This window comes from Panthera onca, chromosome D1, assembly GCF_046562875.1.
Source record: "Panthera onca isolate mPanOnc1 chromosome D1, mPanOnc1 haplotype 2, whole genome shotgun sequence".
NCBI classification, from domain to species: Eukaryota; Metazoa; Chordata; class Mammalia; order Carnivora; family Felidae; genus Panthera; species Panthera onca.
The window spans coordinates 74,803,668-74,824,478 of record NC_138348.1 but is presented as its reverse complement, the minus strand read 5'-3'; the positions used below and the strand labels follow the sequence as shown (position 1 = coordinate 74,824,478).

Genomic DNA, 20,811 nt, shown 5'->3' with positions numbered 1-20,811 from the left:
AATGTACTACTACTTACAAAACGTAAGGGCCCTGTACTCCTGAAGACCAAGGAATGTGTCTTGAACGGTCAACGACTCTGTTAGGAGAGCAAATCAGCAGTTTGGTCCTACCATTATGTTGAGGATGTGCTTGTCCTGGGCCTCATGGTCCAGCCTCTCGGCCGTGTAGAGCACACCGGTGCTGGGGTCAATCCGGAATTTTCTCATACTGACAGAGTCGATGCTGCTGTGGACAGTGTAGCTCAGCTTGTGTTTCTCGTCTCTATCGGTGGCTTCAATCTGCAATATCTCTGTATCTGGAAGCACGTCCTCGGAAATTGTCACATCGTAATTCGGCTGAGAGAATTCTGGGCCATTATCATTATTATCCAGCACTTTGATAAATACCTATAGTTAAAAGAAGACAGGAGTGATGACTAATGCCAATTCACTCATTGCTAATAAAGAGGCCCCCTCCCACCCCCCTCCCTCCGTGTCCTTGGAGCCCAGCTTCTAGCAGCTCTCTCAATATGTAGGAAGATCTTGTATGAAAACACTCTGTAATTAGAGGTTGACAATAAACCAGTGGTTCACATTAGCAGGAACATAAACTATGAGCTAATCAATATTCTCACTATTAATTGAGCAGCTGAGACAGCCCCCTGGGGGTGATAATTCCACAGGCCTATTTGAGGCACAATGTAAGAGATCACAAGGTGACCTTAGTTTGTTAAGTTCCTGTTGTCTTAAGTTCTGTTATGAGCTCCTCCGGGTGGAGGTACTGTGGAAACAGTGACAGGGTGGGAAGAGTAACAAAGAGGCGGAAGAAGGGGAGGCATGGACACAGATGCGGCATCCTCAGAGCAGTCAGAACTCCTCAGCTGCAGGGGCCCCACACAGTGGCTCTCCTTCAGACGGGAGGGGTCTCGCGAAGAACATGGCACGGATGGCGGCTGAAACAGGCAGTCCCCGGGTTGTTTTCTTTTGTCAGGCATTTCATTATAAAACATTTCGGGCAGACATAAGTAAGAAACAGCAATAAAAGAGCTAGGTCATAGATTAATGAACCCTCACATATTTATAGCTCGGCTTTGACTGTGATCAATTTATGGCTCATCTTGTTTCCTATATATAGTGGTTCACCTCCATCTGCTCCCCCTGTTAGTGGGAAGCAAATCCCATAATTTCAGTACGTAACTCCAAAAGACAGGGATCCTTAAAATAAACACACACACTACCATCACTGCCCTTAAACAGAGAAAACAAGGATTCCTTAATATTAAATATTCAGGGTGTTTATGCTTCTATAATTTTTTACTGTGTCATGTATGTTTACAAACGTATTTTAAAACATCAGACTATTCAAATAAGGTCCAAACACTGCAGTTGGTTGATATGCCCTGTAATTATCTTTTTTCTTTAAGTTTATTTATTTATTTATTTATTTAGAGAGAGCGCATACACGGGGGGAGGGGCAGAGAGAGAGGGAGACAGAGAATCCCAAATAGGCTCCGCACCGTCAGTGTAGAGCCCTATGCGGGGCTTGATCCCACGAACCATGAGATCATGACCTGAGCTGAGATCAAGAATTGATCCACTTAACTGCAGGTGCCCTTAATTATCTTTTAATGTATAGATTCTCCTTCTGTCTCCTTTTATTTCCTTGCAATTTTTATATTATATTGTTTTATATTATATCATTGCTCGTGGTGGTAAATAAACTCCACCATTTTCTCTTTAATTCCCACAGGTTGAATTTTGCTCATTGCTTCCCCTTGGTTTTGTTCTCCATGTGCCTCTGTTCCCTGTATTTCTTATAAACTGATAGTTTGATCTAGGAGATTTGGTAAGATTCATGCTCAATTTCCTTTTCCTTTTTTTTTTTTTTTACATCTGGATATATATTGTAGTTCTGTCTGCAATACCTAGTTCCCACTCTTGTTAAGTGGTATTGGAAACCCCTGATGATCATTACATAGATGACATTTATTCATTAAAAATACAAAATGGTAAGGTTTGAATTCTGTGGTTTATTCCTCATGTATTAGCTAGAATAGTTCTAACAAGAAACTTCTCTCCAAATATTTCGTTACTCTGAAGGACAATTCAGATAGTGAAGTCATAATGAATACTTAATTCTTTCCCTTTATTTATCATCTCAAAATGATAGTTTGTTCTTCAGCTCTTCCCAAAGTGACCAACGAAGCATTTTTTCTCAAGTGTCAGTACGAGCTCATGAATTTAATCACAGCTGATGTTTCTGTCCATTGCAGTTATTATACTTATTGATGCACAAATGGCCCTTCCTTGGCCAATGGGAGCCTCTTCAAGTTGGCTCATGAGATCTTTTGACACAATCCTAGTAGTCTTTGATAGCTTCTTTGCTTTCTAATAATTGCTACTGGTGATTTTTTTCCAGGGTCACCTTGTACATTTTCTGACCCAGTCTTGTAATATCTATTTCTCCAAAAAACAATGATATCTTTTTAGTTAGAAGTGGTGCTAGGAATGATCATTGCTGTTGGATTTACTATTGTGTTTAGTTTGCTTCAATGGACAAGAGTCAGCGAGAGTTTTTTGCTGTTGATAATTATTTCATGAGTTCATACTGCCACATCCAATTCAAAATTAGGGCATCAAGGTTTTTACTTAATCTCATTCTTTTTATATCTGTATCCCAGGCTAAGACCCTATGTTGAAATTTCTCATGCTCAAAGACATCATCACAATTACTCAGTTTTATATGAAATACATGCACACAAGTCTCAGAATAACAATAACAACTTTGGTGCTGTAATTCTATTACAACTATGATCATTCAAAAACAACTTAATATTATTTTTAGTTCCTTTGATTTTGAGATTTATCCCACTAGGATAAATTAGGATATACAGTCAAATTAGTATGTTTAAAGCCACAGAAGAGTTCTTCTCTGTGTAGATATGCCACCAACACATTTAAGTTTATTGGCTTTCATTTACTTTAAAATTTTAAACTTGTCTTAACAAAATTGTGGTTTATATACACAATGGAATACTACATGGCAATGAGAAAGAATGAAATATGGCCTTTTGTAGCAACGTGGATGGAACTGGAGAGTGTGATGCTAAGTGAAATAAGCCATACAGAGAAAGACAGATACCATATGGTTTCACTCTTATGTGGATCCTGAGAAACTTAACAGAAACCCATGGGGGAGGGGAAGGAAAAAAAAAAAAAAAAAGAGGTTAGAGTGGGAGAGAGCCAAAGCATAAGAGACTGTTAAAAACTGAGAACAAACTGAGGGTTGATGGGGGGTGGGAGGGAGGGGAGGGTGGGTGATGGGTATTGAGGAGGGCACCTTTCGGGATGAGCACTGGGTGTTGTATGGAAACCAATTTGACAATAAATTTCATATATTGAAAAAAAAAACTTGTCTTAACATTTAATTTTGTTTTTATATTACATGTAAGAGTACCACTGTCAAATTTACAAAAAAGGTATAGTCAAAGTAGTTTAGCTTCTCTTTCCCCTTCACCCTATTCCCTTCTTCTCCTACAGGTAATGATTTTTTAAAGATTAATGTTACATTTTATCCATCTCTTTTGTTAACATAAACATTATTGTATACAACCCCCCCCCCCCCCCCCATGCTCTTTAACTTAACATCATATCAATGATTCTCAACTGAGGATAACTTTGTCCCTAAGGGGATATTTGGCACTATCTGGAGATATTTTTCATTGTTACAACTGGGTGTTGGGGTGTTCCTGGAATCTAGTGGGTAGGGGGGCAGGGATGATGCTAAACACCCTACAATGCACAGGACTGTCCCCTGCAACAAAGAAGTATCTGAACCAAAATGTCAACAGTGTTGCTGTTGAGAAACTCTGAATCATCATATTCCAAAGACAATCCACAGCAATATAGAGATACTCTTCCAATGGGTAGATGGATCACAGTTAAGTCAACCATTCCTCTATCGATGTTCATGTCAGGTGTTTCCAATTTTCACCCTTAGAAAAAATGCGCCATCAAGAGCCTTGTGTCCAGGTCTTTTTATTTTTTTGCTACCATATATATTTGAGTCCCTAGAATTCTGAGTGCTGGATCAAAGGATAAGTGCTTATATAGTTTTGTTCATTATTTCCTTATTCCTCTTCCCAAAAGTTTTATTAATTTGCATTCCCATAGCAATATATACGAATGAATGTCTTCCACAGCTTTGCCAACAAAGTATGTACTCTAACTTTTGAATCTTTTGCCAATCTGATAGATAAGAAATAGCATTTCAGTATACTTTTAATTTGCCTTTCACTTATTATGAGGGAGGATGGGCATCTTTTCATATGCTTAAGAGTCATTTGCGTTTCTTTTTATGTAAAAATTATATCAGCTCATTCCTTATGAGTTAAATGGCCTTTTCCTTCTTTATTTTTGGTAGCATGGTGATATAAATTGCAAATATGATTTCAATTTTGTTATTTAACTTTATTTTGCTATGGTGATTTTTTTCCATGCAAAAGCTTTTATTTTTATTTTTATGAAATTGAAAACATCAGCCTTTTCTCTTATTGTTACCGGATGCTAAGTCATAGTTTAGAATACTTATATTTTTCAGGTTATAGGTGAATACACTCATTTTTTAAAAATAGCATTTACACGTACCCTTTTCTTACATTTACATCTCTACTCCATTTGGAATTTTTCCTATATTATGTGAGAAATGGATTCAATTTCATTTTTTTCTACAGGGCTCTCCATTTACGTCAATGCTACTTTTTACAAGACTGTCAAATTCCACTGATTTGAGAGGCCACCTTTATTGTATGCTAAGTTTACATCCGCACATGATATATTTCTGAATTTTTTATTTTGTTCAATTGGTTTCTTTGTCTTTTCATATGTCAATATAAAAATGTTTTAATTAAAAAGGCTTTATAGTGTGTTTTAATTGCAAAAATTAGCCCCTTTGTTCTTTTCAAGGAGTTTCCAGGCCACGCTTGTTTGCTGTTCTTCAAAATGAACTTTATAATCAGCTTGTATAACAACTGACAAAAAACTGACAGCCTTTTAGATTGGATTACGGTCAGAGTATAGTTTAACTACATGAGAACTAATTCCTTTCTGATGGAGTCGTCCTATCCAAGGACATAGTTTCTTTTTCCATTTGTTCAGACCTACCATTTTATTTTTCAGGGAGTTTTAGTTTTCCTCAAATAGATTTTAAACACTTTTTGGGGCGCCTGGGTGGCTCAGTGGGTTAAGCATCTGACTTGGACTCAGGTCATGATCTCACAGTCTGTGAGTGTGAGCCCTGCGTTGGGCTCTGTGCTGACAACATAGAGCCCGGAACCTGCTTCAGATTCTGTGTCTTCCTCTCTCTCTGCCCCTGCCCCACTCACACTCTGTCTCTCTCTCTCTGGCAAAAATGAATAAAACATTAAACAAAACACACTTTTTAAAGTTTATGCATGTGCTATATCCTAAGTGGGGTCTTCGTTTCTATTTTATCTTTTCCCTTTTATTTTTTTTGCTATTTACGCTATTGATTTGTATTCTGAATTTATAATCTGTTATTTTACTAAAGTTTCCTATCATTTGCAGCTTTTCTATGTACTCCTTTGAACTTTACAGATGCATAATTATACTACATGCAAATGGAGAGATAGTTTTACTTTTTTCTTTTTTTTTTCCTGTTTAAATACACTTTAATATATACTGTTGATTCATTAACATTAACTCATAGCCAACAGCACTATAACTCAGGCCTGAATGAATCTCATGGAACACATATATTTTGTCTATAAGGCACATCAGCATGTCCTTCTTGCACTTGGGAACACTGAATTGCATTTCAGTCCTACACTGAGGGATCTTTTAAACAGTGAGATTGCTGACAAAGAACACAAGAATGCAAAAAATGTGGCACTAAATAGATTGCAAAAAGGACACTTGTATAGAGTACAAGAGCTAAAACAGGAAGGCAGAGCATCACTCTGTTCAACCATAGCAGGGAAAATATTTTGCTGCTCTGTGCATGTCCAGGAATGACCACAAAGGTGCTGAGAATATTGACTTGGGGATTATAGATAAATATCAGAGATCATCAGGGTATACCCAGCATTTAGCTCAGGGCTGGACACAATGAATTGCAGGTACTCAATAAATGTCATAGTTAAATATTTAGTATCTTTGTACACAGAGTTTAGACATATGTGATACCACAGATTTTAGTCTCTTTGGCCATGATCCAGGTAAAATGATGATTATAAAGATAATGATCATAATGTTAAGAGCATAATTTAACAATAACAACAATGACAACAGTAAAACCACTGGACATAGCAGTAATGTTAATAGTAGCAATAACTAGATCAATGACCATATGTTTCCTTATATTTTTCTAGTACTTTAAAAAAGCTTCTTTATCTTTGTTGGGTCTTCTTGAATTTGCGGACCATCTTAATTATCAAAAGCACCCGAACGCATATATCCAAAATACGCAAATGCCAAGGAGTCCATGTTGAAGCATTACATTTGTTCTACCGTTTCCTTTTTATAACACAACTTGCTTTATCTTACCTATTTGCATTGGTTAATACTTTTAGCACAAGTTAAATAGTATTGGAGCCGGTGACATTCCTGTCTTATTCCCGACTAATGGGAAAGCTTTTACATATGCAGGTACTTGGCTGCATTCTAGAAAATTATTTACTTTTTAAAATGTGGTCAGACCACGGCTATTCTTATAAGCGGCTGCATTGTCACTCACGTTGACGCACATGTGCTTTTTCTTTTCTGAGGAAGAGAAAAGGGCAGTGTTACGGCCTCTGTGCCCAGAAGACTTGCCCAGTGAGTGAGCCTGACATGGGAACAAGATTTGCTTGCAGTTTATGGTTAAAAAAAAGGGCTAAGAAGTGTGCCTGTGAGTTTTAGGTATTGTTTTATCTCCACTGTATTTGGAAGGTCATACTAGATTCTTTGAATGCCAATTCTTTCCTTTAAAAAGTTCAAGTTAACTTAGTCAAGATGCTAAAATATTTGTGTGCACAGAAGCAGTTATATTAACGGGATAAAAAAGCCCTTCCAGCCAGCAATGCTGCCCTGACCTTCATGAAGTTTCAAAGTTGATGTGCTCCTGAAAAGCTTGCCTCTTTCTGCTTGCTTTGTCTTGTGCCTAATCTACAGTCAGAACAAGTGTTTCTCTGTAAAAGACTTCCTTCTCCTCGTTTGCTTTTTATTTCCCACAGTTGGGGCCATTTGTGAGCTCCTGAACTAACAAACAAAGCAAAGTAACTCTCAAAGATGTTGTGCTCAAAATGGTAATTGAAAGGCCTAAAGAAGTATAATGGAATCAAAGCAGGAGGAAACCTGAATGTAGGAAGTCTCTTCAGCGCTGGATCCAATGGTGCCTACCACAAACACTTCGGGTTTTGCAAGCTCATCTAAACTAAGTCTGGGTACGTGCCAAGCCTGGCTTTACAAAGGCTCATGGCATGAAGTGTCCTTGGGGTGAGTTACAGGGGAAGGCCTCGGTCTTTCATTAGAATCAATTAAGTCCCAAAGTACTGACACTCTGTTCCGCCTCTGTTGGCATTTTGAAACCATATTTAAAATATTCTATGGTTGTGATTTCAAGGGTAATGCTCCTTGGATTCTCCCCAAGCTTACAAGTTTTATTTTTGGATGTGTAAGTAAAAAAAAAAATCATGTCAGTTTATGTTTATTTTACAATTTATAAACCTGTATCATATTTGTTTCTTAACCTTTATCGTCTCTAGTTTATCGATGGGAAAAATGTGAATCAGAGAAGTTAAGGGGTGTGCCCAAAGTCACAACGGCAAGGCCAAACTCAAACTAGGTCATATGGAGCCAAGTTCTACATTCATTCCGTTATGCCATCTCCATGTGCACTGAAATTATATACACATTAATTATAAATGCACCTAACATACGTGAACAAATGCGTGTGTACATAGCACATACCTTGTTATACCGAAATCCTAACTGACACAATAGACAACAGACGTGACCGCTGTCATTTCAGGAACATTATTCTAAGCAGAAAGTTCCCTGCTGCCTTTAAAACTGGAATCCATTTTCAAAAATTGATTCACTCACAAATTGTTAGGCATGGATCTATTACCAACAATGAAGTTTTACCATTATTATTGTTTTTTTAATAGGAAATCCTATCTCAGAGTTGGTTTGCTGCTTTATTTTATCTCTATATAATTGTATTAGTTCCAGCATTTTCCTAACCTAACTACAGAAGGAAGTTTGGGGTTGCTTTCTTTTTCACCTGCTAAGAGGGAGAAGGTGCTGAGGATGATAAAAACTCCTGACAAACAAGTGTCCCTTGGGAGTTCCTTGAACTAGGGAATCATGGAACAGCTTTAGCAAAAGTGATTTCTTCTGGAACACCTGGGTGGCTCAGTCGGTTAAGTGTACGACTTCAGCTCAGGTCATGATCTCATGGTTCATGGGTTCGGGCCCTGTGTTGGGCTTTGTGCTGACAGCTCAGAGTCTGGAGCCTGCTTCAGATTCTGTGTCTCCCTCTCTCTCTGCCCCTCCCCCCCTCGCATTCTGTCACCTTCTCTCTCGAAAAATTTTAAGAGAAAAAAAAAAGTGATTTGTTCTTACCCTCACCTGCCTTTAAGCAGGTGCAAAGGTGGAAGGAAAGGAGAAGACACAGTCTAAATCTTAAAGATAAAGTCTGCTTTTTGAAGAAGAAAGCCAGTGAGGAATTCCCAGCACATGGCTTAAAGACAAAAGAAGAATGGACTCCTCAAGGCTGTGAAGGGCAAGGTTAACCTGAAGAATGCAGGTCCCAGACCTCTTAGCCCCAGTGAATACACTCTCTTTGGCAGAAAGCCTTTGTGGCTAATTAACTCAATTAACTGCCTTTGTGGGGCCTAAGAATTTTGGAGATTATCTGAAAGAGATTTTTAATCTCAGGTTTGGCTGTGGAGCATACGAATACAAGCTGATTTTCATATGTTTATAAATCAAAGTAGGACTTGAATAAGAAAAGCATATTAAAATCACAAAAGCACATATCATGAGTCTCTGAATCAAATCAATGTAATTTTTAGATTATTTGGGCATGAATATCTTTGCTGTCTTTCATGAATAACAATGAAAGCCACATACACAATATTTTATAGTTATCAGGTATAGTATTCCCATTTTAAGTTGAGGATGAGACTAATAATAAAACTTGCATGAGTCCAGCACATCACAGATCTGAAAATATCTCAAAAGATCTTATTTTATTCTTACACCAACTCATGAAGTATGTAAAGTAGTATCCCCATTATACAGAAAAACTGAGTCTCACAAAGAGAGAACTACCTTCTATTTGGTAACATAGACAGGAATTGGTTAAGTGCTGACTTGAACTTGGGTCACCTGATTCAAGGTCAGCATTCCCTCCTTTATACCAAATGCTTCCTCTAGTGAATTGTATATTGTGTATATATAGATGTGTAGGGTGGAGTTTCTAAGATATATCTGATCTTGAGAAGGAAAAAGTGGGTTTCGACCTCTTTACCTGTGTACACCAAGGGTGTCCACCTAAGCAATCTGTGTGAGTTTTTTACTAGAAAAATAAATGTAATGATAATATTTGATATAACTACTCCCAGTAAGACAAGGAAATGAAACTTAAGAATGAAGCTTGTTAAGTCTTATTATGCAAATAGCAGGCATTATATATTACTACATATTTCTATCCATTGATCCTTTGGAAGAGTCATGCTCTAGACTTTCTTAAATTTGCTGTGAAGATGCAGTAGCTCATGTGGGTTGGATAGAGGTATGGGGAAAGTTGTGAAAACCCATAATTTCTCCTCCTTGGTGATGTGCGCCCCTGTGGCCCATAAACTCAGCCGCTTGAGTGGAGGCTATAAGGAGGTTGAGGTATTTTGCTCCATGCCCAGGATGCATGGCTGGCTCTGAGACATTCTAATGGCCGCAGATGGCACTATGTTCCCCAGGCAGCCATCTTAAGAAGTGTCCTCCTCAGGGGTACCTGGGTGGCTCACTCAGTTAAGCACCCACATCTTGATTTCTGCTCAGGTCGTGATCTCACGGTTCATGGGATCGAGCCCTGTGATGGGCTTGGCGCCGATGGTGCCGATAGCATGGATCCTGCTTGGGATTCTCTCTCTCTGCTCTCTCTCTGCTTCTCCCCCACTTGTATACATGCTCCCTCTCTCTCTCAAAGGTAGATAAATAAACCTATTTAAAAAAAAGTATTCCCCTCATAATTAGCAGAGCCAGGTAAGTTCTCTTCCTGCAAACATTTAGCAAAGGTAGCAAAGACTTAGCCTTGCCTTTGAGAAGGTGGCACAGGGCAGTGGTTGAGAAAGCAGGCTCTGGAATCCAACTACTTATGTCTGAACTCTGCCCTACTCGAGTTACAAAACCCTGCTTTGCCTTTCCTGCAAAATAGTTTCCTATTTCTATTTCCTATTTCTAACATAACAAATTACCACAAACTTGGCTTAAAACGACACACATTTATTACCTCCTCGCTCTGTAAGTCAGTAGTTGGGAGTATAGTGTGGCTCACCTGTGTTTTCTACTTAGAGTCTCACAAAGCCAAAATCAAGGGGTCAGCAGGGCTGCGTTCCTTTCCAGAAACTCTGGGGGTGAATCCGCTCCAGGCTCATTTAGATTGTTAATGAAATTTAGTTCCCTGAGGTTCTAGGCCCGGGGTCCCCGTTTCCTTGTGGGCTGTCGGCTGGAGCACCTCTTAGCACCTCAAGGCTGCCTGCATTCCTTGTCACACCGCCCCCTCCGTACCTGAACTAGTGACGATGTTTCCAATCATCTCACATTTGGAATCTCTGACATCCCCTCTGGCTGCCTCTCTTCCCATTCCAGCTGGAGAAAGTCACCTGCTTACGGGCTCATTTAGGACATCTGAATCTTTGCAACGTGAAATCCACAGGACCGTTTTATATATTTTATATTCTGTACTCACGCTAGGGGATCTCAGTGAGGAAAAGGATGTTTATTTGCCACCAGATATTGTAGCTCTGAGGCACAAGAATCCTACAAGTTGGGACAACAGAACAAAACTGAAGATGAAGGAAGAGTTTTCATGTAGACACGGAGATCCCCGAGGCTCTGATTTGTGTGACATTTGTGAAGTGAAATTCAACATGTTGTTTCTGGCTGATTTGAAGCCCTTGTCATAGATGTTTTATGATTCCAAAGGAACAAGGTAGAGGAAAGTTCCCAAAGGGAAACTGGACAGGTGTTTTGGGGCTACAAAACATTTACTTAGTTATATGGTGAAGGGTATCTGTTTGATGGTGGAATCATTAAGTTGCCTAGGGTCATGGGTTGGAACACGCTTTGGTGGTTTCTAAAAGAGATCTAGAATGCCTTTTCTTTACCAAAATAATCTTTTTGTAAACATGTCCTTGATACAGAGGGCTTGGATTAATTGAGAGAACCTCTTTTCTCTCTATTGTTGGAGGGGCTGTGGCAAAGAGAAGCAGAGGCCTGGATTGACAGGGGCTCTGGGGGGGTTGGTACTTAGGCCTGAACGCGGCCTTATGGACAGAGTAATGGTTTTCTGGTGGTAATACTGATCGTGCACAAGTTTATACCTTGGAAATGGTTAGTTCTCACTTACTGAGAAGGTCATGGCCCTGGAGACACAGAGCGGCTTCGAAGCTTTTGAAAGAAAATCTCCTGATACCCTTCGTCGACCTACTTAGTTTGGCCTTGCCAAGGGAAACATCTAAGTTCACCTGGATTCTCCACCTCTTCCCAACTGCTCTGGAGAGAGGTCTAATCCCACATTAGGCTGATAGAAAATCAACCAAAGCAGAACTTGAACAATGTGTACATTCAGAATCTTATAATGTACGCTTTCAAGTTAGTTTTTAAAAAGGGTGTGCACATCAGTCATCTGGTTTTAAAACTCTGAGTCACCGTGACCTCAGGCATCTAGCACACCTCCTAGCACATGGTGTGAACCCAAGAAATATTTGCGGAATACATACTGTTAAATGATTTCTGGTCTGGTCCTAAAAAAATTCTACAAGAAGAGGCTCACTGATAATTTTTTTGTTTTTCTGGTTACCATGAATCAGTTCTGTGCTTTGAAGATCCAGCATAACTGCCATGTAGGCCCCGCTGAATATGTTACCACCTGCTATCCATTCACTCATTTTAAACATACTTAATGTGTATCTGTAACATTCTAGGCACACTGAATTGCCATTTAGTCCAATTGTTATAAAACCCTGGAAAAAAGTATGGAAATGAATATGGTTCCATGCTTTCTTTGTATTTTACTCAACTTGGTCTTGTATTTTTAAGTGATGCCAAGAAGTTGAGGTTGGCTTTGCTAAGGAATGGCTAATTTAAAAAGTGAATTAGCAATAAAGACTTAGAAATATTGCAAGTGGGTTGTTTTGTATCAGTCTTTGGGGCTTGCTTTTAGATTGTGTGATTCCCATAGGATCTCAACCATGGTGTCCTTTCCAGGAATCTGTATTTTAGTCTTGAAAATACTCTGGGGGCATCTGGGTGGCTCAGTAGGTTGATCATCTGACTTTGGCTCAGGTCATGATCTCGTGGTTCATGGGCTCGAGCCCTGTGTTGGACTCTGTGCTGACAGCTCAGAGCCTGGAACCTGCTTCAGATTCTGTGTCTCCCTCTCTCTCTGCCCTTCCCCCATTCACACTCTGTGTCTGTCTCCCCCCTCCTCCCCCAAAAATTAAAAAAAAAAAAAAAAAGAAAATACTCTGAAGCAGTACAGATTTAAGTAGGTGGCCATAGAATTTATTGTCCCAACTGAGGCACTTTAAGAGTGAATGGGAGTTACACCAGTGTAACAGGTGTAAGTGGGTCTCTCTCAGGCAATTAGGGTCTTATGGTCATCCTAGGGAAAGACACAGGTTGAAGGATTAGGAGTCACCACACATGGCTGCCCTGTCATGTGCATGTCATGTCCCCTTTCTGGGTTTCAGTTTATTTGAGGGAAAAGGAAAAGGTAAAGTAAAAAAGTAAAAAGTAAAGATGAACTCTCATGTTTCTTTAAAATTCCACCATTTTATGATTATGAACAGCGTCAAAGGAGAAAGTCTCATAGTATTTTTGAAACCAATTCAAACTAAGAGGCAGTGCATGAAATAATCCTCCTTTCTCCTTTTTAAAACTACATAGTTACAAGAACTTAAACCATGTTTTTTTAAATTTATTTTGAGAGAGAGAGAGAGAAAGAGAGTGTGCAAGAGAGTAGGGGAGGGGCAGAGGGAGAGAGAGGGAGAGAGAGAGAGAGAGAGAGAATCCCAAGCAGGCTGTGCAGAGCCCGATGGGGGGCTTGAACCCATGAACCATGTGATCATAACCTGGGCCGAAATCAAGAGCTGTCCATTTAACCAATTGAGCCACCCAGGCATCCCAAGCTTACAACAAGTTTCAAACCAATCAACATTTGCTTACTTTAGGGTTGGCAAAAATTTCATCTTCACTTCCTGAACCTTTGTGTTGAGGAGTCTCAGGGCACATTTGGGCTGAGCAGGAAAAAGGACCTTGATTAACTAGTGATGGCCTCTGGGGTCATGAGAACAGGAGACAGAAGTAAGGAGAATGGAAAGATTTTAGGATATGCGTGTGGGCCAGTCCTCTGCCATAACTGGCCTAAGGTCTCTGATGCTAAAACAGAAAACAAAAAAATCCTCTCATATTTAGGGTAAATCTGCCCCATATTGATATCTAACATCGTGTTAGTCTCACCCACATATGTTCTCCTCCTCCTTGCTCTCAAGGCCCTTTCATAAACACTCACATACCAGAGTTCAAGCAATGGTCCTCATCCCCAGCTGCTAACAAGCAGGATCATGCAGGGTCTCTGAGGGTGCAGCCCAGGCTTCAGTGGTTTCAACACCCGGGGCCCCCACAACCAGAGCACCTTACTGTGTGGCCAGGATAAGGGACCAATGGCATAGAGGCTAGAACAAGAGATGGGAGGCAGGGAATCTAACTCTCAGTCCTTGTTCTCAAGTTAGGCTGTGGATATATCACTCATCTTAGTTTGTGAAATGAATTTGGACTCTTAGGTGCCTCTAGCTCTAACTCTCTGAGACCGACACATGAAAAGGTGAAGAATATAATGATGTGTTGACTCAGACAATATACATGCCCTCTTTCTTGTAAATTCAAGGACAGCTGACTTTGTTGTCAAAGAGAGAAATCTACAGTAAATGATCAGGAAGCAAATACATATCCCTCTTCCATGCATGAACAGTCACAATCTCTTGAAGGAGATGGCTAAGTTATACAATACCATTGATACAATCTTTTTGCTAGGTTGTTCTCTCAGACGATTGTTTTAAATACGGTAGAAATCCGTGGACATAATTTACTACTTTCAACACATTGTCTAATCACTTGCACCACTGACTTTAGCAGATCGTTTGGCATTCTCACCATTTAGTAATTTGACATCTTACCTGAGTGACAGCAACATTTGTCCCATCGGTGACTTCCACACTCATATTATAGATGGACCTCTGCTCCGCATCCAAAGGTTTGGCAATGACAATGGTCCCAACACCCTTCTCTGCGTCAAAAGAGCTGTCAAAATTCCCCCCTGATGATTTCACAAAAACAACATGAAATTAGCATATCTGAGAAGTTATTACGTCTATTGAAGCATATAGCTTTAAAGGGAACTCTTATATAGAAATATTTTTTGACAGGCAACCCTCTGGCTCAGTTTTGTACATCTTAAATGGGACCTCTATTTCCAACTTAATTTATATTACAAAACACAGCCTCTTCAATGCATAACAAATGTCACAAAAAAGAATGTATTGCAAAGAAAAACCTCAGCACTAATGTTACAGAAGTGAAGCATAAACTGAGTCAGTAAAATATTTAGAAAACTGCAGGCCTTCCAACCCCCTGTGGCTATGGCTTCTATGCTAAGGATTTGTAGACCTTTCTGCTTTTCTAAAGTAGATTAAATTCTAAGTAAACAAATAGTTCAATTATTAACAACACTACGTAGACACTCTTGAATCTATTTTAGGATTGATGGTAAACTCTGGTTGGTAGAGTTCAGATCCCCTCCATTAGATGTCAGAAATAAAATTATAAATACTAGAAAATAAGAAAAAGCCAAAAAATTGAGTTTCATATAAAAATTCTATATCTGTAAGTTGGGATATTTACAGAAAAATTGTCTTTTGCCATCCTGACAGTGCAAATTATTTTTCTCCCCAAAAGGTAGAAAGTTTATGGGAGATTTACAAAATGAAATCTGGAAGGAAGTAGAAGAAAACATCAGCTTATGTGACATCAACTTATGAAACAATCAGTGTGAAAGTTTAAAAAACTTTCCTTCCCTCTCTGTTGGACTAGGAATACCTGATAATGTGCTAAGACAACACAGGCCTTTTTAAAATTACTGTAGCTGTTTTCATCTCTGTGAACTAAAATGTGGTTTATGATTTTTCCCCAAATGAAAGTTGTTGTTGTTGTTGTTGTTTTAAGGAGGAGAGAAGATAATGGTAGAAACATTGGGTGGATTTTAATTAAATATCACTATATGTTCACAAGCTCCATTTATTTTAGTCTGAAATTCCATGACGTCAATTACTTTTGTTCTTGGACAGTAATTTTATTTAGCCATAGCACACGGGGCGATTCACTTACTGAATTTCATATTTTAGAAAAGAAATCTTGGGTTCTCTTCCATTCAACATACTTTACATTTCATTTTGCTGGTCAGTGAACAATACCGTATACAATATCTATGATATTACAATTACAAATGAGTGGATGAGTTAAGGGAAAGGAGAATTTTACCTGAATTAGTAGAATTTGATATACAGTGACACAGAATAAATCACATGGTTTACTAAAAAAAAAACCCTGGTCATATATATTTCAATACTTATTGCTTGCAGCTGTCATATACACTTAGGATTACTTAATTGCTAGAGAGAACATAATTGCCCTTGACATTTAATTAAAGTTATGGAGATACAGGGGACCACAGAATTGCTTGGAGATGATATATTTTTCAAAAATTTCATCTAAAAAGAGACTCATCTTCCAATTAATATCTTTAATTGATTTACTGAGGAGCACTCCAAAAAAAAAAAAATCTTTTGAAGAACAGGAGAAGGAGAAAAAGGAGGAAATCTGGGCTGAACAGGGAAGTAAGCCTCAGGTCACCGTGTCTCTTTCAAAGGGAGTGCTTCCTGTTGATAACCACATGAAATAAAGCGTAAGGCTGATTCAGGGATTTTGAATAACCATCCTAATGAGCAAAGGAAAACAATTTGCTATCAACTGGTACATTCTGAGGAAAAAAAAAAACAAAAACACTTTGCCATGGAAAATTTCAAAGAAACAACATAAAATATGCCAGACTTGTGTAGAAGGAAGCGTAGAGTGCCACTTTTTGTGCTGTTTTGGGTGGGGACTACTTCATATTTTAAATCAGACTTAAAATCATCTTCAGAATGTTTTCCTAACCGGGTTGTTGGCTTTCTTAAATATGAAGAACACATTTTTTTGTGTGTGGGGGGGTGGGGGATGGGCAGGGTAAGGATAGAGGATAAGGAAATTATTTTAGAAGGTGGAAATTTGTAGGTAGAGGCAAAGTAGAAATTATGCAAACTATAAAACTTTGGTGTGCTCCAGTTTAAAGATGAATGAAAATAAAATTTAGAGAACACCCAAGCAAAGATTTCCAGTTTCGGTTCCTGTTTAAATGGGGAAATCCTATGTGCTCTCCCTCACTGCCTGAGACTCACATTTTCCTCAGGGCCTCGTGATGAAAGACATAATCATTTCATGGGCTGAGTGGCATAAAATTTACATAAATTACATATGACATGTAGATTGTGTTTTCTTATTACTCATTTTTTATATCAAAAAGCATTTCTGGCTAGTTTTATGGTTGTAATTTTTTATACTTCTCACTCCTCTGCATGTGTGCATGCGCACACGTGTGTGTGTGTGTGTGTGTGTGTGTGCGTGTCTCCTCATCCACTACTACAGTTTCAAATGCTCTGGACCAGAAAGCTCTAAAGGGGTAGGGAGGTACACAAATGGAAAGCATATCAAGGGGAACTTGAGAGAGAGAGAGTCTGTGAAGTGTTTCTCAGTCCATCAATATGGCGAGCAGCCTCTGGTAGTCACTTCCAGGGCATGTGCTCCCAGTTAAACCAAGATATCACGGGAAACAAGGTTCCCAAAATCTTGCCTGAGTTTTAAAATGAATTTCTGACAAGGGACACAGAATCTAGACCAGCAGTTCACCATCAACCCTCACGCAATTTAATAACCTACCACTTAGGCATCCCATTTCATAAACGACGCCATATCTCTCCCCCAGGGCTCATTTCTCAGGCTCCCTTTTAGCCTGAAAGGTGATTTCATTTCATAGGAAACCATGTCCAATTCATCTGGGGTGAGAGTATCAAATGGTAGGAGTCCATTTTCACTAGCAGCATTCCGTTTAAACAAGATGTGCTTCCTCAGAGCCAGTAACACAACATGCAAAGCCAGAGTATGCTGGTGCAGCAGCGTTAGGCTAAACAAAAGGTGGGGGCAGGGGAGAACACCGCCGAGCTGGTCTGAGTTTCAACAAAGTGGGAAAGTAGAAAAGTCACAGCCTGAGCGTTGCTGCAGGGGTGTGCGGCAGAGATGGTTAAAAGCAAGGTTGTGAACAGCCCACATAACAGATAGTTCGTGTCAGGGACATTCCTCTGTGGCCATTTTTGGTAAAGACTGGTGTACCAGAGTAAACAGAGAGCAGAAGAGGAGGGTTGGATTTCTACTGGGTTCTAAAGTTAAATGCACCAAGTCATAATGTCCTAAAAAGCTTCAAAAATGGGACGAGAGTGAAAACACTTTAAGCCAGCAGCTACCACTTGCATATTTTGGGCAGCAGGGCATTGGATCATGATTTGGTCAAGTCTTTCTTTAAAGAAGGGTCCAAAGTACCACCATCTCTCCATAATGAGATCCAATGGTGGGTATCACGCCACTGTCCTCTTTAGAGACATTTCCAGGCTCCTCCCCTAGCACATGATTCCATTCCACTCTGTGTGTAATTATAAAAACACCAACCAAAATCTAGTAGTCACCAAGGGGGAAGTGTTATGTGAGAAGCTTCCAAAACACTGAGCTGCTGAATGTCAATGAATTAAGGGAGTCGTTCACAAGCTGTTCATTCAAGTTCAGCATGTACAGCAAACTTAAGGAAAAATGCTAAACACCGATTACGGTTTGATCATGAATAGTTTTCTGTCTTGGAATGAAGCAAGCACAGTATAGGGCCGAAAAGGATATTTACATGGAAGGCAGGAGATGCTGGGTGGAGGTCAGGAAACAGTGGTAGGAAGGAAAATGCCTTCTAGAATCTGGTTTAAAATTCATTTTCTTAAAATAATGAATATACAAAGTGTTGTTTAGGCTTTTTATTATTTCCCTGAAACCTCTTCAGATGTGCTTCATGGTCTATATTGTTGTGACAGAGAAAAGAGAGGGTCATTTGGGAGCAAATTAGGGACAGAGGGCAGAATAGGAGAACTGAAGTATTTGATGTTAATTGAATGATTTTGAGCAAACGCTACTCGAATGGATAAACCGGTGTATTAGAAATGGTAGACAGACATGGCTTCTCTCAGGAGGGATGGGTAAGAGTTTTGTGATAAAGAAAGACCCAATCTATAGTCAGAGGACAGGCCTGCTGCTAAAGAGTTCACTTGCCCACTTGATCCAATCCTAAGGGATGGCTCCACTGGGGACAAGATTCAAGAAGGACAGGTGTAAGCTTAGGAGACAGAAGCAGCCCAGAACCCAAAGAACCTATGACAGACTAAGAGCCAAGGTGATCTTTATATACCTGCAACACAGGTAAGTACTTCAGCTAGAGTTGGACCCATGTGCTAGCTTGCACTGTCAGAGAGTTGTTTTCAAATAAAATAAGCAAAGACATTTTAAACGTTTACTCTCGAGAAGAACAACCATTTTTCTAATCGAAGTATCAGGTGAAAAGCTAGCAAAATGGGTGGCAGTGTCCGCCATCAACTGTGGGTCGAGAGGCATTGTTTGAAGTATGTAATAGCGGTGGTCGTTCCATACAGACATTTGCCATCGGGATAAAGATGCGGGGAATGAACTGTGAACCAGATTGCGTGCACATTACAAAGAATGTAAACCAAGGAGCCGCTGGGTTGAATCATAGTCTCCTGAGAAGTGTGAAGATATGTGACAAAGCCACAGAGGATTATGGGTTATTTTTGTTCCCTTCGTTTTCTTTCCCTTTTAACACAGAGAATGAACATGCTGTGCATTGGGCTGTTTAAACACGGAACAGCTGAACTTTATTATGTTTCCTTTTAATTACAGCTTTCTTAACTGGGTTACAAGTGGAGCTTCTGTTTCTGGAAGCTGAGGAGGGTCTAGCTACATAATACTGTAAGCAATGGTCTCTTTGGAGGAACAGAAAAGTGACTGGCAGATCAGTGGTACGGGGGGCCAGACTTGGGAACAAAATCTTGCTTGCTACAGTTTTTGCGAATTCCTATTACAGTGGGAGGAAAACGAAGGAAGTTAAACAACACTCAGGTAGATCTGGAAATATGGAAATGAGGAGACAATACTCTCAGGGGAAAAAGCATGCAGAAACACTCTTTCTGCTTACTTAATGAGAATTCATTCGTTATAGCATTTGTAAGCTGTTAAGTGCTAGGCCAGGACGTCGCATGCTCTGTAACCTTGAGTGTCTGTATAGGTGTCTAAATACACTAGGTCTATGATGGAACCAAATCTTTACTCCACTGGAAGAGTCACAGAGTATTTACCTGGGCAAGGCCGATAAATACACCCGACATCTCATCTCAGATCCATGCCGACAGTATATGTCAACACTCAACCACAGTATACTGCCAAGTTTCTCAAGCATTGGGAAGCACGATTCCCTCTCCTTTCCCTTTGTGTTAGCTTGGCCAAGGAAGATGCTTAGGCAAGGAGAAAGGGAAGAGAGTGGAAAGTCTGGATGGCCCAGGATAAATAAGCAAGAAATCTCGAAAGTGAGAAGGAAACATCTGAATACGATAAAGAAAACAATAGGTTTTTAGAGAAGGGGAAAGACACTGTCAGCAGATTGAAAAAAAAATGACTCTGTTAGATTAGAAAGGATTCTCAAAAGGGGGATTTGGTGCAAAGGGGACCATACTGATACTGAAAGCAACCCCAGCATCTGGAGGAAAGATTTAACTTTGGTGGTGACATAGAGTTGGTGTTTCAAGATGTTGTTGGCTGGATGTGGGGATGGAAATAAAACCACATTCTGTTTGGGCACTGGGCCCAGTAAGCTCAATCTGTAAGAGAAGCTCAGCTAGATGATACCAGATCTACAGTGAAATCTCTGTGGTGGAAGCATCTAGACTAGAGGGACAACCCTGTAGGTCTTCATGTAGAGAACTACTCCATGTACTGATACGGGGAGGATTCTTTAGGAAGAGTACAGCATTTAGAAGCACGAAGGTGGCGAAACATGGAAACTGCTGCTATGTTTTTGATAATGATTTCTGGATGTGTATTTGGAGCAGCCTGAAGAGATTCACTCCAGGGAGGGCTGTCATCTGTAAACTGCCCCTCTCTTCTTGGACTAGCTCTCATTTTGTCCAAGGGGCTATGGTTGCTATGGCTGGAAAGACACTGGAAGTTCACCCTGACTCTGGGGTCATCTCAAGAGGCATTAGTAGGGTTAATGCATTGGCTGGCTGGAGCATCTCCTCCATCACCATGGTTTATTCCACTCACCCTGAAGCAATCAACAGAAGCGCTGGCAGG

The 20,811-nt window shown here is 39.8% G+C and overlaps 1 protein-coding gene across 5 annotated transcripts in view; it reads right to left on the bottom strand.

Annotated features, from left to right (window-relative positions):
* Positions 1–20,811, bottom strand: part of FAT3 (FAT atypical cadherin 3) — a 668,217-nt gene that overhangs the window by 104,358 nt on the left and 543,048 nt on the right. For all 5 annotated transcript variants that reach the window (XM_078433002.2, XM_078433004.2, XM_078433003.2 and 2 more), the window contains 2 exons: positions 14,442–14,581; positions 112–387 (listed from right to left, as the gene is read on the bottom strand). In XM_078433002.2, the coding sequence (XP_078289128.2) occupies positions 112–387; positions 14,442–14,581 (416 nt within the window). The remainder of the gene's footprint in view (positions 1–111; positions 388–14,441; positions 14,582–20,811) is intronic.